The 19,066-nt window shown below is 32.1% G+C and overlaps 1 protein-coding gene across 2 annotated transcripts in view; it reads right to left on the bottom strand.

The window, feature by feature from the left end:
* Positions 1–806: 806 nt before the first annotated feature.
* LOC143230392 (A disintegrin and metalloproteinase with thrombospondin motifs like) overlaps positions 807–19,066 on the bottom strand; it is a 43,586-nt gene continuing 25,326 nt past the window's right edge. For both annotated transcript variants that reach the window (XM_076463892.1, XM_076463893.1), the window contains exons 11-15: positions 13,692–13,818; positions 8,556–8,720; positions 7,507–7,633; positions 6,679–6,783; positions 807–6,343 (exon numbers count right to left, since the gene is read on the bottom strand). In XM_076463892.1, coding sequence (XP_076320007.1) covers positions 6,104–6,343; positions 6,679–6,783; positions 7,507–7,633; positions 8,556–8,720; positions 13,692–13,818 — 764 coding nt within the window. In that variant the 3' untranslated portion in view covers positions 807–6,103. The remainder of the gene's footprint in view (positions 6,344–6,678; positions 6,784–7,506; positions 7,634–8,555; positions 8,721–13,691; positions 13,819–19,066) is intronic.

Below are 19,066 nucleotides of genomic sequence, written 5' to 3'. Positions count from 1 at the left end.
AAAAATTTTGGTTTTTGTGTTGATGTTCAGAACAATTTGTTTAAACAATGTATTTTTCACACCCATTTTTCTGGAGTCATTACAAAGCTGTTTACCTGTATTAACAAAAAGTTAATAGCTTGACAAAAATAAACCTGGAATAAATAATTATGTAAAGAGAGATTACAAATAAAAACTAAATTATCCTTTAAAGCTTTATCGTTTGGTAGTAATTATGACATAAATAAGTATAATGAATTTAGAAATATATTGTAAGCAAGACAACATGATGGTGCCTTATATTCATAGAACGGTACAGAAAGTAAATGAAAGTGAAATAATAACTTATTATTTATTGAGTCATCAATAAAACAGTCTTTTGGTGATATAAGTTTGATAAAATATAATAAATACACTAAGCAAACCAAATGTCTTAACATTTTTTTTGTTCTTCTTGTTATATTGTTTTTATATAAATTAGAATTAATTCGCTTTTTATGAACCGTCGATAAAATGTTCAGTTCTAGGCCAGAGAGAAGACTCAGTATTGTTTGTAGCTTTGTAAAACTTTTGTATATAAATCATTATTTGTAGTGACTGTTATAATAAATTGTATTGTTATTTGTATATTAAAATATATTTGTTTGAAGAAAGAAAATTGTGTGTACCAATCTTTTTGGCAAATATCATAAATTTAATATATTTCGACACATAATTAATTTCTAAATTGAAATTAAAAGCTTCAGCTTTTGAAATTGTAATACGTACATAATACGTAACATAATAAATCGGAGATTCATCTAGGATAAATTATAATACATAACGTAGTTACAAAAATTATTAAGTTTATTGCCATTCCATTGCAATACATATTTAATTTAAGTACTGAAAAACAAATATTTCTAGATCATTTGAGAAAGGCACAGATAATAATGTCAGTACTTAAAAAAGAAAGTAAAAGACCAATAACTCTAGTCAGTGTATTCTGAAAAAATATCAGAAAAGTCAATTTATATTAGAATTTGAGATTTTGTTGATACATTGTTTGGCTATCAAGGAGTATTTTTTATTTTGTAAGTCATAAATTGTTGTTAACAATGCACAATGAGAATAAGAGGTAAAATATATAATTGGTGCGAGAGCTATTTAAACAACAAAAGTTCAATACTTAATATTGATAACAAACATTTTGATGAATTAATAAATTTCAACTCATGCTAAGAACTTAAATATTTAGTTGAAATAGTTGATTTGTTATTAGAATGGTTAAACTGTTAGCTGAATTATAATTATTTCTTTGCAAATCTTGAAACGACTAAATTTACACTTTTTCACAATAAAAATACTAATATTAAAGAAGTATATCAATTGAGTAATGTTTGAAACATATTTTTCGGCAACGTTTTTGTGTATCACAGTTGATGATAGATTAAACTGGCTGACTTTAATAATGAACAAAGTAAAGAGACTAGCCAATAGCAAATACTTGGTAACTTTATATTATAGTTTTACTTATCCACCTTTAGTATAAGGAAATACTTGTTGGAGAAGCTCATAAAAACATAATATAAATTTTTTGCTATTTCTTCAAAAAATATTTGTGAGATTAATTTTGTGGTTAAACTAGAGATTCATTATATCGACTATTTCACAAAAATATTAAATATTTATTAGATAAATTACTGTTTAATAGGTAATTTTATAGTTAAGATTTAAAAAAAATTAATTAGAACATCCGGTACAACACGAACAAGGATGATATACAAAATCCGAGAGAACAGCATAGAAAAGATATTTCTGTAGTTAAAATAAATAGCTTTTCGCAAAGATTTTTACTTACAAAATTCTCACAGATATTCAGACAAAGAATTTAATGTATTAACAAAATACCAAATTCAAGTGTAAGTTGCTTTTAAAATATTTTTAAGAATATACATACAAATCTAATCAAAATATAATTACTTGATGGTAAAACTAAATAGAGCATACTTAAAACATAAAAACATAATTTTGGCTAGTGTAGGTTGTGGTCAGATTTCAGTAAATATTATAGATAATTTGAACGATAATCAAATCCAGTAGTTGAAACATAGAATGCATGAGAGAAACTGCATACATATGAAAAGAGAACCATGGGATGTTATAGAAGAGAATTTTAAAGCTTTGAGCTTTCTCTGTCTATTCGTTTTTATGTATACTAATTACCCGTTTAATACACATAGGTCCCAACGCCAATCTGCCTATGTTATTCTCGGGGATATATCTACATTTGATGAAAACTGAAATATACATAAACACAGAATTTAGTCAAATAATGATTTAGATATCTATGCACCTATATGTCCGTTTAACCAATAAAGAGCAGCGATCTTAAACAGTAAAGCTTGCGTAAACCAATATTGTGATACTTCTGTTTTCTTTAATGAAGTTGTATGTTTGTGTTTTCTTATAGCAAAGCTACATCGGGCTATCTGCTGTGCCCGCCAATGGGAACCGAACTACTGATTTTAGCGTTTTAAATCCGCTGTCTGACCGGTGAACCTCTAATGAATAAACAAAATTAATGGTTATCAAATTTTAAGTTACAAGTTATTATAAATATTTATATATTAAATTACACACTTTCCCATTTTCAGAAAATAAAAGAACGTATTTGTGAATATCTTGCACACATCTAAACAGTGTTTAAGTAAGGAATAACAATGTTTATTTCGTGGATGAAATGTCCCAGAACCATTTTATGTTAAAGAACTGTTTTTAAAGCTAGTTCTGAGACTTAAGTTAAAATGTGTCAATCTTTTAATTTTAGATTTCAAATATTTTTTCTAAATAATAAGTTAATATTTTTCTCATCAACACAAAGAATTTAGGCACAAATTTAAAAATCTTGATGTTGTGAGTAAAATGCTAGATATTTATTTGTAATGTGGTGAAGCACTGAAATGTGTATTTTTAAATAAATAAAGTCTAAAAAAGAAGTTTTTAAACACTAATTAAGATAGTGTTTACTGTGAGTTTTCCATGTTTAATTTGTTGATATATATATACATCATAATAGTTAATAAGGTTACTGACATTCTTTCTGTAAGAATATTCGATTAGATTATTGACGGTTTACTTTTTTACATGAAGGTATTTAATAAGGTTATTGACGTTTCTCTCATTCTATTAAGGTGTATAATGAGGTTACCGCATATTTTATATGAGAATATTTACTAAGGCAACTCACCTTTGACCTGGTCTGTTAACATACATCATTGTGTCTACAAAGCAGCAAGTGTACTCAAATTTATTACATTCGATAATTTTATTTAACAAATTACTTGCTGATAGATTTTCGACAACAATATGTATTAGCCTTCAGTAAGTTTGTGGAATGAATGTTTCCACAATAAAAAGTATGATCAGTGTATATAACAATCTGTAACTTGGAGACACGGACTTCTATCTACAACTTTTATTTTGTGTTTTTGCTCTTACTCAAAACTTTGAAAAACACAGTCAGACTTTCACATACAATTCGCACAGGTATTTTTTTCATAGACATACATAACAAAAAGTCTTTTTAGACAAAGCTGATAAAGAAAAAAAATGACTTGATATAAAGTGACTGGAGTACGTTTGAGTTTATGTACATATAAGTTTTGTTTGTTTGTTTGTTTTTGAATTTCGCACAAAGCTACTCGAAGGCTATCTGTGCTAGCCGTCCCTAATTTAGCAGTGTAAGACTAGAGGGAAGGCAGCTAGTCATCACTACCCACCGCCAACTCTTTGGCTACTCCTTTACCAACGAATAGTGGGATTGACCGTCACATTATAACGCCCCCACGGCTGAAATGGCGAGCATGTTTGGCGCGACCGGGATGCGAACCCGCGACCCTCACATTACGAGTCGCACGCCTTAACACGCTTGGCCATGCCGGGCCCCATTACATATAAGTAAAGTACCTGTGTGTTAATGTTTGTAGTGTGTGTAGTGCACCTGTATGTTAATGTTTCTGTAGGTGTTTGTAGTGCACCTGTGTGTTAATGTTTTTGTATGTGTGTTTGTTTTGGAGTTTCGCACAAAGCTACTCGAGGGCTATCTGCGCTAGCCGTCCCTACTTTACCAGTGTAAGACTAGAGAGAAGGCAACTAGTCATCACCACCCACCGCAAACTCTTGGGCTACTCTTTTACCAACGAATAGTGGATTAGTCGTCACATTATAACGCCCCCACGACTGAAAGAACAACCATGTTTGCTGAAACGGAGATTCGAACCCGCGACCTCAGATTACGAGTCGATCATCTTAATTACTTGTGTATGCACCTGTGTTTTAATGTTTCTGTAGCTGTGTGCAATGCAGCTGTGTGTTAAGGTTTCTATAGGTGTGTGTAGTGCAGCTGTGTGTTAATGTTGTAGTGTGTGTAGTGTAGTTGTGTGTTAATGTAGTGTGTTTAGTGCACCTGTGCATTAATGTGTATATACATATATGTGTGTGTAGCGTACTTGTGTGTTAGTGTTTCTTTACATGTGTATAATTCATCTGTGTCTTTTTGTCTTTTCATTTCTGTGCATGTGTGTAGTGCACTTGTGTTTTAGTATTTATGTACACATATATACAATTGACTTGTATTTAATTTGTACGTGTTTGTAGTTCACATGCTTATAAACGTTTTTATGCCTGTGTTTAATGCACTTGTGTATAGTATGTTTTTGGGGTGTATTTTTTGTACAGGTATGTAAGTTAATTTTGAGTTAGTATTCCTTTATAAGTATATAATTTGTTTCTGTGTTAGTGTTTTTGTAAATGTGTATAGTACGCTTGTATGTCAGTATTTCTGTACGTATGTGTAGTGTCCTTGTTTTTAGTGTTTTTGTACATTTACGTAATTCACTTGTGTGTTAATATTTCTGCACATGTATATTAGTGTTTCTGTACATGCGTGTAGTGCACTGTATGCTAATGTTTCTCTACTTAAGAGTAGTGCATTTGTGTTTGATTGTCTTTCTATACGTATATGTAATTCACTTGTATGTTAGAGTTTCTGTACATTTATGTAGAGCATAACACCAATTATTTTAGCGAAATATGTATGTAGTGTCGTGAGTGTTTTTTTCTGTGTTAAAATTTGGATAAAATTTAGAATATAGGCGTCTTTGATATTACTATATTTCATATGTTGTTCTGATAATTAAAAAATAATGTTTGTACATTCCAAAACAGTCACAGTAGTTAAAAGGTTATACATTAAAGAAAAGGAGCATACACTAGTCGAGTATGTAATCTTCTTAAGACGGGGTGAGTCATGTTGTCGAGAAACATAACTAACATAAGTAGGCTAGTTATGTCGTTTTAGGACGGGATAAGTTATGCATTAAAGAAAAGTAACCGACATAAGCTGAGTTAGAATGTATTTTTATTTAGACAGGGGGTGAGTTTACTTGTCATAATTTTTTTCTTAATTTATTCCTATGTGTTAATTTGGAGCTTATAGAATAGAGAAAAACTTCATATTTCGTTTGAACTGTTTAAACCTTGTAATTTCTGTTTCTCTCGCTCTTCATCTTCTTATATCTCTCTCTGTCTCTACCTATGTTTTATTCTACATATATATACACACACACATACACTGGTTAATTTAGGCGGTATTCATACTAATACACAAATCTATTCTTATGTTATATCTCATTTAGACTAATAGTAATTTCATGTTGGAGGTATTTCGTTTCATATTTAATTAGTGTTTATTGTAAACGTTTAACCATTGATATTTGTTTTAAATAAACTTGTTCTTTGCTAGAAGCTTCGTCCATCGTGTAAATAATAAAAGAACGAAAACTCCTATTAATGTATGTGAAATTGTTAATATAATTATAATATAATTCGTAAATCACTTTCCAAAAGTACTCTCCCGAATATTTTAAACTCAGTAATTAATTATCCCAAAGTTTATAAATGCAACAATTTTTAATTCAATTAAATATTTATATCCAAAAATTTTTGGTAAAAGAGAATATAGACATTAAGAGGTTTGAAATGATATTTTTCTGAGAAAACTTTTCTACTTGGAATGACAGTATGCTTAAATCTTAAATATTTCTGAAGTAAGATCGATTTTGTTTGAATAATAAGATGGTCATCAGGATAATTCTGAAAACCTCGTTACACTTTTCCCCAAGCTAGTGGTTCTCTTCAATCTTGGATGGCCTTCTCTGTATAGGTTTTCTTCAGTGATTTCATCAGTCTGTTCGTGTCTGGAATTCAATAATGCAGTAGCGTTTGTGAAGCCTCTTGGTAGTGGGTGACTTAAGCGACTTTGATGAGAGAAGTCCGGGATAATGTTGTCAGATTCCAGTACACAGTGACCACTCTGACAAACCTGAGCAAAAATAGGAACATTTGATTTCAAATGACGTTGAATGGAATTTATAACTTACGAAAACCTCCCAAAAATTATAAAAGTGGGAAATAGAACATTGCCTCTCTGTCACTTGATTGTTTATAATATAGTTAAAGCTGTTTAACAAGTATGCAATCCATTAGCGAATATCACGTTGGCCTAATGTAAATGTATTAACTTGTTATTTTAATATTTAGTGTAAATACATCTTTTATCCGTATAACTCATCACATCTTTGAATATATACATATGGAGATCCCTCAGCTACAGAAGTTGAACTCTTGTCTTCATAAAATGTCTAGCTCATCACTTACCTGACCATCCCCACATGGAGACCCTTCAGCTGCAGGACGGAAGGAAACACAATAACCGGAATGTTTATCTACACAAAACAGCTGGGAACACACTCGAGCATCTTTCTGGAAATATTTCAATAAGCATGTTTACTTATCAATATTCATTTTGGATTTTCATTCGTTACTGATCTTATAAATCACAGGCATTTTAAGTATTTCTTCACTGTAAGTTTTCTAGACACGTAGTCCGAAAACATACATTTGGTATTGAAATAATACTTTTATTAATTGAACAGATAATTTTTCTCAAGTTTCCTCACCTATGCACTAGTTTATCTAATTCAAATTATAAACAGTTGATGATTACAGATTAAAGACGAGCTGGAAGGTTGAGAGTAGAACGTTTTAATGTGTTTTCGGTATGTTTTTCTACATGAAACCAGATATTACAATAATTAGATAATCCAAGACTTACAAGAACTGACTATTTTTATTATAAACAAACATAATAAATATTTCAGTCTGTGAAACGAAAAAACAGACCATTCTTACCTCAGTAGCAAACTTTAGATCTATTGACCATTTTTAGCTCAGTCCCAAACTGGATAACATATACCACATCTAGCTCAATCAGAGAAAAAACTTAAACCTACTGACCATTCTTAGCTAAGTCAGAGAGCTTGAAAAGACCGACCACTCACAAACGTTATCTTTTATACAACCTTTTAGGTGGCACCAAAATATCTCTTGTAAATTTTACTCCACAAAGAAGAAAAATAATAAAAATTCAATCTCTGATATACACACTTGCACGTAAAGTAACACGTTCTAATTTACCAAACTTACAAAACAAGCAACTGTCCCTTTGTCTAACTTGCACTGTTCGTCTAAGGAGAGTAAAGTTCCTGGTAGCACACGAGGCAGGAGTTCCTTTTCTTTAGGAAAATTGTAAACACACGAAGCAGTTTCGCCACTGAAAGAAAGTGTCATTAAGTCGTTATGTATCGAGCTTTGAGACTACTGTGAAGTAAAACGTCATTGGACAGTTACATTTCAAACTTAGATGTTAACAGAAATGGTAAAACCAAGAGTCAATAAAAATAAAGATATCATTTGAAAGTTATCTTTGATAACATGGAAAAGAAAGATGTAATCATATAGTTAATTTCAGTTCGGTTTAAACACAAAAAGTACATTTTAAACAATGTACTAACAGATGATATTACAATAATCGTCATTACCGGTCTTATAAATCATAGGCTTTTTAAATCTTCCTTTACTGTCATTTTTTATAGACAGGTGGGATAGTTTGATGACACACTTGGTAATGAAGTTATTATTTTGTTAGTGGATTAACTAATTTTCGAAAGCATGTGATATCTTCACCAATACAGCATATTAAAGAAAAGGGATTAATCTTATTAAGAATATATCTTTATTAAGTACTAAACAAACCAATTGAAAATTTATGGGGAATTATCGCTGCTGAGTTGAAGGTCAAAAAGTTGAAAATTAATGTGGAGTTATAAAAATAGTTATCTATAAGTTTAACCTTCTTGAGGAATTATGAACGTTTGTTTGTTACGCAACAGATAGAGCCTCCTTGGGCAGTTATCGCTGTTGTGAGGCAACAGGTTCAAGCTTCGCGAAGAATCATTAAGTTAACAGTTTAAACCTTTTTGAAAGCAAAACTGTTTCATGAATTAAACGAAAAGTAGCCGGTATGTGATAATTGATTGGTTCAATAGAACAACTGTCAGTTTTCTTGATATTGACTCAGCTTTCAAGAAAAACTAATTCTTTTTAGGAAATGTTTAAACTCAGCCTTAAAGAAGGACTAGCTCACTTGAGGAAATAAATGCTTTACACTCGCCCTTCAAGATAGACCGACTCACTTGAGAAAATGCTTAAACTGCAGTTTACTGCATGGTGACCACAAAAATCCTCGTTCGGTATGGCGAAGGTCACTCATAATAAATCCATCTTCCCATGGACACCTGGTAGCTCCAGGTCCCTTTAGGTAACTAGGAGGTGGAGATCCATCGTGTACACAACCGAGCCTGTTGGAAATATATGTATCATTATCTCATCGTGGCAGTAGTTTACCCAGAAACATACATAAATTTAGTCATTAGAAACTAAGCTGCTTAGAAACATACATAAATTTAGTCATTAGTAACTAAGCTGCTTAGAAACATACATAAATTTAGTCATTAGTAACTAAGCTGCTTAGAAACATACGTATATTTAGCTCACTACAACTACGTTTAGTAGTTAGCAAGACTGCCGGAAGCTTATAATAGGCTAAGCTGAACATAGCCAAATTTATTTTAAGATATATGTGTATTCGTATGCTAAGCTGCACACAGTCAAACATATCCGAAACATATGCTTGTATGTTTAGTAGATTATGGTCAGATCTACTGTAAATATGCAAACGCTCATCTGAATGTGTATATTTAACCGAATAAAGCAGTCAGAAATGCAGGAACAGTTATAATCAAATAATCATAAATCATCATAATAAATTATCATCATAATAAATTATCATCATAATAAATTATCATCATAAATAATCCAAAAGGAAACATATAATTGTTCAACTGAATACAGCTTGGTATTATATACAACATTTTTAATACCAAATATGTATAATTAGAAATGTTTCAACTATGCTATTTGTTGTCACTACTTACGATACCAAATTCACTTACTCGCATATTAAATATATATATATGTTACAACAAGTCACCTTATTCCTTACTTTTTAAGAATAAAATAAAACATTCTTGGAATATGAGTTTCTGACATCTCAAGTCACGTTCGTCTTTAGATTCCATTGGGCTTATTCACCAATAGAGTGACGCTTTGAACAAAAAACTTTTATTTATCGTCAATAATGTTTGTCAACAACATCTAAAGGTTAGTTTTCATTTCGGTATAAAGTTGCAGTTTGCAGAGATTCTGGTTACAATAACGAGTCAAAGAGAGAGCCCAAAGATACCCAGTGGCCTATCTACGATCTCTCCACAACATTGCAGGTCTGCAAACTCACCGATAAGATGCCGGAGAACATATGAATGATAGCTTCTATGTTAACTGCAAGAATATATATATAAAACTAATTTAATATTCATTATATATTACTTAATTATATAATAAGGCGCAAATTGTACTGTCTTCAGTTTTCATTGTCTTAATGAAAAATATCCGTTTACTACACTTCATTATATTAACATTAGAAATATTTCATTTCGCAGATATGCCAACTATTTCAAATGACTGAGCGTAATGATTGTAGACAGATCCCTTTCACAGTTTTAGTCCTTTTAGATTTGCTACAAATAAGACAATCTTTTGAATGAGGCCTCTTTTTTTTTCATCGCGTGAACGATCGCATTGGTGTTTCTATGCCGCTTAGAAAACGAGAAATACTGATTGGCTGACAAGCACTGATTACGTAACTTTGGATTCCCCCACGTACCCAGTATGGAGAAGCACCGCACTCAAACTATTGGTAGACGTCGGAGATACAAATATTTTTTATTATTTCAAGCACAAACATGATTATCGCAAGAAGTCATTTAAACTATGTCTTTTATTTATTATCAAAATTTATTTGTATCTCACTAGAAATTTTCTTTTCACCCCTTTAAAGCCATGGGGGAACAATTTATCACTTTATTGTATAGGCTTATATAATAATTTGGGAGTTGCAACAAGTCGTAATATTTGTCTGTATGAGCGTATAGTCGTAATGTATACACCAAAATCGTAATGGTTGGATCTCTGATTTCGTAATGAAATTGGGAAATATTATAGAACTTTGTTTTACAGCAAATCGAACCCCAGATTTTAGCGTTTCAATTTGTTTGCTTATTGGTGTCCCATTGGGGGACAATATAGAATTTTACAAGGTGTTTGAAAAATACACTAAGAGACAAGTAATTCAGAAATTGGAAGGTATAGTGTTACAATATCTAGAGATCATTCAATGTCATCTTTAAGGGCACGTCTACGGAAGGTTTATCAATATATATCATTCATGTAAAGATGATATATGACAAAGATGAATAGAATAACGAATTAAATATTCTAAACCAGAAATTATCAAAATCACTCTTCAACAACAATAGTTACAGATGTAGGTGTCCACTTCCGAGATATATGGAGTTGTAGCAGAAGAGATGTAAATCCAAATATAGCGAGGGTTGTTATACAGATCTCGGTTTGAAATTCTAGATCAGAATTTTTGACAAGAAGATTAGTTAAAGATCCAATAGGTTAACATTATTAAGGTAAGAAAAGAACTACACAAGGCATCACATAAACATTTTTCTACGAAAGAACTTGATCCTACTGTATTTACAGTACCATCAAAATGTCCGGACTGTTGCCATATTAAGAGTATAATAAGAATATCTGGACTGTTGCCATATCAAGAGTATCATCAGCAGGTCTGGACGGTTCCCATATAAAGAGTATCATCAGAATGTCCGGACCATTGCCATATCAAAAGTATCATAGGAATGTCCAGACGGTTGCCATATTAAGAATATCATCAGAATGTCCGGACGGTTGCCATATTAAGAGTATCATCAGAATTTTCGGACTTTTATTTGGGTTGAGAAAATATTTTACATAGAAGAGCGAACAACGTTTCGACCTTCTTCGGTCATCGTCAGGTTCACAAAGAAAGAGGTAACTGACCGGAAGCTGACCACATGTTTGAAAGGGGTTGTGTAACTGAGTGTCGGAATGTAGAGGGCGGTGTTAGATGTTTGAATATATAATTTTATTTATTTTATTTTATTTTAATATAGGTATAAAGGCGTTCCTTTATATTGGTTTATTTTGGGTTTAAGTTGTTGTATAAGTAAGGCTTCTTTAATTTTGCGTTTGTTTATGTTTGTTTCTTTATTTAGTATTCGAGTGTTTTCTATGGTTATGTTGTGTTTATTTGACTTGCAGTGTTCGAAATGTGTTAAGGTGACTTTTTATGTTCTTTGAATGTGGTTTCCATTTTTCTACTTGTTTCTCCTATATAGAAGTCGTGGCAGTTATCACATTGTATTTTGCAAATAATGTTGGTGTGGTGTTTGTCAGTGTAGTTTTAACTTGGTATAGACCTCAGTTTTGTGCCTGGTTTTTGAATAAATTTAGTATTAACTGGAATGTCATATTTTGTTACTAATTTTTGCCAAATGTTGGTTATTTGTTTGCTGATGTCAGGAATATATGGTATACAGCAGTATATGGTTTCGTGATTTTTTGATTCGTGAGATATATTTACTTTAGTTAGTTGATTTTGCTTTCTGTCTAGGTGTGTGCGTATAATGTTTTCTACGGTTTGTGGAGGAAACTTATTGATGTTGATGAAGTATTGTTTTATTTTGTCTAATTCATCGTTAATTTTATCTGGTGAGCATAGTTTTATGGCTGTGTTTATTTGGTTTCTTAGTATGTTGAGTTTTTGTTTTGTTTCATGTGCTGAGTCCCAAGGAATGTATAGTCCAGTATGGGTGATTTTTCGGTGGATTTCTGTTTTAAATTGTGTGTCGGTTCTTGTAATTTTGAGGTTTAGAAATGATATTTGATTGCTTTCTTCCTGTTCACATGTGAAGTTAATGTTGGGATGTATAGAGTTAATGTGATTGAAAAAAATTAAGTATGTGTTCTGTAGATTTGAATCCCGCAACCGTGTCATCTACATATCTGTACCAGTATAGTGGTGGATGTAATGCTGTGTTAATTGCTTGTGTTTCAACTTGTGTCATAAAAATATTGGCTAGAACTGGTGATACTGGGTTGCCCATGCTTACGCCATTTGTTTGTATATAGTTTTGGTTGTTGAACATGAAGTTTGTATTTATCGTGGTGAATTCTATGAGGGTTGCTAACTGGTTACTGGGAATTTCTATTATTGGGTTAGGGTCTCGGATATAGGGTTCTAAGGCTATCTTGCAGGCTTCAGTGGTTGGAACTTCTGTAAAGAGGGATATAACATCGAAACTGGCCATTAAGGCTTTATGATTAAGTTGATTAAGATTAGACTTGAAATTAAAAGAGTCTTTGATGAATGAGCTGGCTAATGTTACATATTTGGAGAATGCCCATGCTATGTATTTACCAAGATTGTAATTAAACGATTCATATGTGGACATTATTGGTCGTAATGGACAATCTTCGGACTGAATTTTCGGACTGTTGCCATATAGAAAGTGTTACCAGAATGCCCGGGCTTCAACCATATTTTTTTAGGTAAACATTGTTTCTGACATAAGGTGATTGCGGTTGTTTGTCCCGGGCTCACTATATTATATTTGGTATTGTATAACACTTTGCCATTGACATTTGTTTTGTGTATGGTGTAGGCTAATAAAGATTTCAAAGAATATGGCCTTGCATTACCTACATATTATTGTCACAGAGTAGGTCCACAACACCTCATTGACACCTCTAACACTTCATTACATTCTTTTTTTTTTCTTAATTATTTTTTTGCCTTTGTCACGGTATGTAAAGAAATAATATTAATTTTAAATCATGTTTCCAGTTATCATGTTTTAAAAATAAAGTTAAACTATGTAAGTAACAAGCAATTTCTATCGTTAATTCTCCTAATAATATTCAGGGCCTGGCATGGCCAAGCGCGTAAGGCGTAATCCGAGGGTCGCGGATTCGCGCCCGCGTCGCGCCAAACATGTGCTCGCCCTCCCAGCCGTGGGGGCGTTATAATGTGACGGTCAATCCCACTATTCGTTGGTAAAAGAGTAGCCCAAGAGTTGGCGGTGGGTGGTGATGACTAGCTGCCTTCCCTCTAGTCTTCCACTGCTAAATTAGGGACGGCTAGCACAGATAGCCCTCGAGTAGCTTTGTGCGAAATTCCAAAAAACCAAACCTAATAATATTCAAGTGTTTCAAAATGTCTATGGTTTTTAACTTTATACTTTTGTACGTATGACTTGAGGGACAACTAACAGCTCATTTATTGAACAATGAAATTAAATACATGGAAAATATCTACTTACAGATGGCCAACCTCGTGAGCAGCCACAATGATTCCACTAAATCCACCACTGTCCTCAATAATAGCAACGCTATTGATTTTTTCGAGACGCTTGTTCACCACGCAAGCTCCACCAACGTAGGCGAAACCTGATATATGGAAACAGTTTTTTAAAATAAATGTTCTCCTGGAGACCAGCAATGAAAATAAGGTAATTGGCCTCATTTTTTATGTGTTTGATAGTAGTTATTAGATATCTATACTCATTTATTCATTTTATGTTCGAGTTTCTACAGTCAGTAGTGTGTTTTTCATCTGAATATAGTAAATTATTTTGTTAAAATGCTTTAAAATTTATGGAGTGTATTTGAATCCTGAAAATAAAAATAATATTTTGAATAGACGCCTCTTTTTGATACGATATTTTAATGACTTAGCATTGTCTCTGTTTACAATTTTCTTCGAATATTTCTGGTGAACAAGAAATATTTTACAGCATTAAATAACAAAAAGTGCTTCACATATAAGCGACGTCTACGTGGTTTATTCCTTATGTAAATTTTAATTAGTTTTCATTACTTTGTAGAGACATTTTTCATTGACTTCTCGACTTTCTCTTTTCAGTTAAATAACACAACATTCCATACAGTGCTTCTTTGTACTAAAGAAATACACATTTAGAAAATACTAATATTTCACTGTTTAGTAAAGTTAACTTTCGATTCAGTTTACAATTTTAATATATTTTCTAACGTTAATAGTTTACACTTGTTCTGAATGTTAATAACAATATTTTCGATATTTTAATTGTCAGGAGTTCTCAATAAAGTATTGTTCTTACCTGTAAAGACCAACACATTTGACGTTTACAGAATTTACAAAAAATGTTTTAAAAATCACATCTAATACTGAAAGACAACACAGGGCAAACCTGGAAATAAAAGAAAGAAAATGATCATTATTTCTAATTATTGTAAAATTACTTTAGAAAGATAATGTAAAATTCAGCTTAAAAGTTGATAAAACACGTGTTTGTAATAATATTATCTTGCTTAGATTTTAAATATGTTTATCTCAGTAGATTCTACTGATTTACAACGCTATAATCAGAGTTCGATTTTCCTCGGTAGACTCAGCAGATAACCCGATGTAGCTTTGATATAGGAAAAACACACACACACAGATTCTACACTAATTGAAACTTGTCATTTTTATGGAACATTGTTATTCCAGTGATTATCCGAACCATTTATTTTTCCATCTTTTGAAATCTTCCTTAAATGCCAGTTCTATTACCTCGTTTATAATCAATATCGAATCCGCAGCTCTTAAAAATCAAACGAATGACTCTCTACAATATAAGTATCCAATGAATAATTTTACAGATTAGATCTCTTCAATAGTGCTTTACAAGATCAGTAACCAGCTAGTGACATTCAACAAAATTAGTGTACAAACAATTGCTCAGTACAGAATATCACTAAATCAGACTTCTCAATAAGACCCAATCAATAATTCCCTAAAATATCAATATCAAAAAGTAACTTGCTACAACATTAGAATTCGGCCTATGATGCTGTAGTAGACAGAGATCCAATAAGTTACGTTCTGTAATGCATTTACCCATCACACTCCATACATTTAAGTGAACAATAAACGATACATATCATGATCACTTTTCAAAACGTTACTCTTTACAAGTTCAGTATCAATATAACTCTTTCTATAACATCAATAATTATTAAACAGTAATTTTATACAATAACACCACGTAATGAATAACGAAATTTTCGATTTTTCTTTCCTTTTCTCCGACCCGGCATGGCAATTTGACCCGTAATCTGCGGGTCGCGGGTTTGCATCCCTGTCGCGCCAAACATGCTAGCTCTCCCAGCCGTGGGGGCGTTATAATGTGACGGTCAATCCCACTATTCGTTGATAAAAGAGTATCCCAAGAGTTGGCGGTGGGTGGTGATGACTAGTTGCCTTCCCTCTAGTCTTACACTGCTAAATTAGGGACGGCTAGCACAGATAGCCTTCGAGTAGCTTTGTGCGAAATTCAAAAACAAACAAATAAACAAATCCTTTTCTCCCTTAGAGAAATAGAAATAAAAAAAATTGTAATAAACTTTGCTTGATGGATTTATTGATTTTAAATTATTTACGTAAACTTTTACACAGTTCCTTTTCCTGTTACTCGTACTCACAGAATGTCATTGTCCCAGAAATAACTGTAAAGTAGGTCGCATTTTTGCTTAACAGTTATTAGGAACACCCAGCCTTTACGTGATACCTCTCAGTAAAAGAAATGAAAATATAAATCATTAGTACGAATTGCGATAAGCACTGATGCAGTTACAATAAACAAGCCTTTTTTTGCATGCAACACAAATACTGGAGTATGAACGGTGTTTAATTATCTTTATAGAACGGGTTTGACAATACTAAGAAAAAAAATTTCTGCAGGATATTTTCTCACATGAAATAACAAATATTTAGTCACAGTAAACCTTATGCACAAATAACGATGAAAACCTAAATCATATGTGTATACCAACATATCAAGAAATACATTAGACGATTCGGTGTCTAATATAAATACTTGTTAACTTCAACAAGCCATTTTTAAATAATCAGGAAGAAACAAAAATAACATTTTTCGTGGCTTACTCTTTTCATGAATTAAACGGAAAAGTATTTTCACAAGTGAAGGGCCTTATTCTAGATCTTAAGTCTTGTAAATTATCCTAAGTAAGCATTATTTTGCTGATTTTTCTAGCTTTTATGTTTTGTAACTTATCTTTTATAGCATTTTCTATTTAATTTTCCAATCTTAGATCTCGTAACTTATCCTTAATAATACTACCTTACTTGCTTTTCTGGATCTTACATCTTGTAACTTATCCTTAATAATACTACCTTACTTGCTTTTCTAGATCTTACATCTTGTAACTTATCCATTATTGCATTACTTTACTTGTTTTTCTAGTTGTTCAATCTTTATAGCATTGCTATACTCTATTTTCTGAATCATATGACTTGTATCTTATAGCATTACCCTACTTAGCTCTCCAGTTCTAACTTCTTAAAAGTTGCGATTTAACATAATTCTATTTACTTTTCCAAATATTTATGTTAGTAATTTACTGTTCATTGGGATCCTTCCTTTCATTATATTTCTTCTTGTAATGTATGCTTTTACATGATCCTTCTGGATTTACTGGACTGTTTTTTACGTGTAATTTTTCGTTTAACATGATCACACTTGCTTGTTTAGTGTGATCTTTTTTCGCTTTTAGAATCGGATCAGGGATTAACGTGTCATGCTATGGATCGTAAATTTCATTATTTGAGCCGCGATGTACCGCTGAATATTGTCAGTACTTTTTGATAAAGAACAGGCGTATTATAAATATTAGGTAGCGTGTGTTACTTGATGGCTGTTCTCAGTAATTTTAACCAGGAAAAACTATACCATATGTTTAGAAGCCCTAAAATCCATATATCATAAGAGGTACCTTTGGGTAAAAAGTACCAACTACATGATGTTAAGTTAACTGATGTAAACATTACAATGATGAAACATTAGGGTGTTAGTATTTACGACCCTTTACAAGCGTGGAACTTGTTTTTCTCTATAGAAGTTCAAAAGAATGTTCTGGAATATAAATATGTATTTTGTATCACTATTTCATTAATTAGCGCAAGGATACAGTGTCTAAAATTCGAGCATCGCTTAATCGTAACTGTAATATAGAATTTAAACTCGCGTCAAAAATAACTTTAGATATGACTAGATTTTCCTTGATTTGTTGTTGTTGTTGTTTTTTGCTGTATTTGGTCATAAGTTGAAAGGTTATTTCCCTTGAGATGCAACTTGTTTTCTAAATCTGCCTTTCTCAACACAAGTATATCATATGGCACGTATTTTTTCAATATAAATTCAAGTATGAGGGTAGGGGCCTTACCTGAGACGCTTGATCTTCTAACTGAGTGGGGCCCTGTGTCATCTTCTAACCCTAAAAGACAGCTAAACAAAAACTGAACAAACAGAAATATTGTGTTACTTTATAACTATGAAACAGAGCTGAAAAAGGAATGTTCAAAATTGAAAAGGTAGAACGTTTACTTCAAACTCAATTACCACATTAAAAATCTCTTTAGTAAAGAGATTTTGTTTTGTTTTCTTTCAGAACTTTTCATATGAAACTATATCAACAGATGAAATGAACGTTGTGTAAGAATTGGGATAACTTTTTTATTACATGGCTTAATTTCTACATCCACAACAAAGATATATTTTAAACTCTTGAAAGGACCTAAATTATCGTGTACTCAAGTTACACATAATTTGTTGGTATTATTTACCTATTAAATACTTTGATGTTCCTTCTGGATTAAAGGACTTCTTTCATGTAATGGTGTAACATTTCCAACTTACTACAAATCCTTAACCTAAAACATCCTTTTTCATACGTGTCTCATTTCCAACTTACTAAAAGTTTTGATCTCATTGGATTCCTTCTTTAAACTGGTGTCTCATTCCTAATTTGCCGTAAGTTCTTGATTGCTGGACTTCATTCCCTGTGATGGTGTATCATAACTAACTTACGAGTTCATGATTTCAAGATCTCCTTTCTACAGGAGAATGTCGCATTTCCAACTTACTACAAGTTCTTGATTGCAAAAAAATGTCTTTTTAAAGGTGTCGCATTTTCAACGTACTATAAGTTATCGACCATAGAGATGTTCTATCAGTTGGTGTAGTATTTCCAAGTCGCTATAGATTCTTTATCTCAAGTGTTCTGTTTCATCTAGTGGTGTTGCATTACCAGCTGATTATAAGTTCTTGATTACAAGGTCTCTCTTTCACAGGACAATACCACATTTCTAACTTACTATAAGTTATTGAACAAAGTGACTTCTTCCACCTGAAATTGTTCCATTTCGAAGTTTCTGCAGTTTCTATGTTTAGTGTGCCAGGCTGTGGAACAGACGTTCCTATTATTACCAAAAAAAACACAATCTCAGAAAACCTTTAATCTTACCTACGCAAGACCGACTCACGCACAATACAACTATACGTAACCTCTAAAGCTCACAAACTCGATTTCCACTACGACACATAATGTCGACTTAAGAATCATTCAACTACAACCTTGGTAAATACATAGCGTTGTCATTTTCTGAATATTTAACATCAACCGGCTTCTTTATCAAAGACTCTTTTAACTTTAATTCCATTCTTGATCAACTAAATCATAAAACCTTATTGGCTAGTTTGATATAATCTTCCTCTTCACAGAAGCCCCAACTACCAAAGCCTGTAAGATAGCTTTAAAACTTTATATCCAATATCCTAATCCAATAACACACACTCCCAGTAATAAATTAACA

This window comes from Tachypleus tridentatus, chromosome 10 (genome assembly GCF_004210375.1).
Source record: "Tachypleus tridentatus isolate NWPU-2018 chromosome 10, ASM421037v1, whole genome shotgun sequence".
In the NCBI taxonomy this organism is placed as follows: Eukaryota; Metazoa; Arthropoda; class Merostomata; order Xiphosura; family Limulidae; genus Tachypleus; species Tachypleus tridentatus.
Note: the sequence above shows the minus strand (reverse complement) of the source record. Positions and strands in the feature narration are given on the sequence as shown.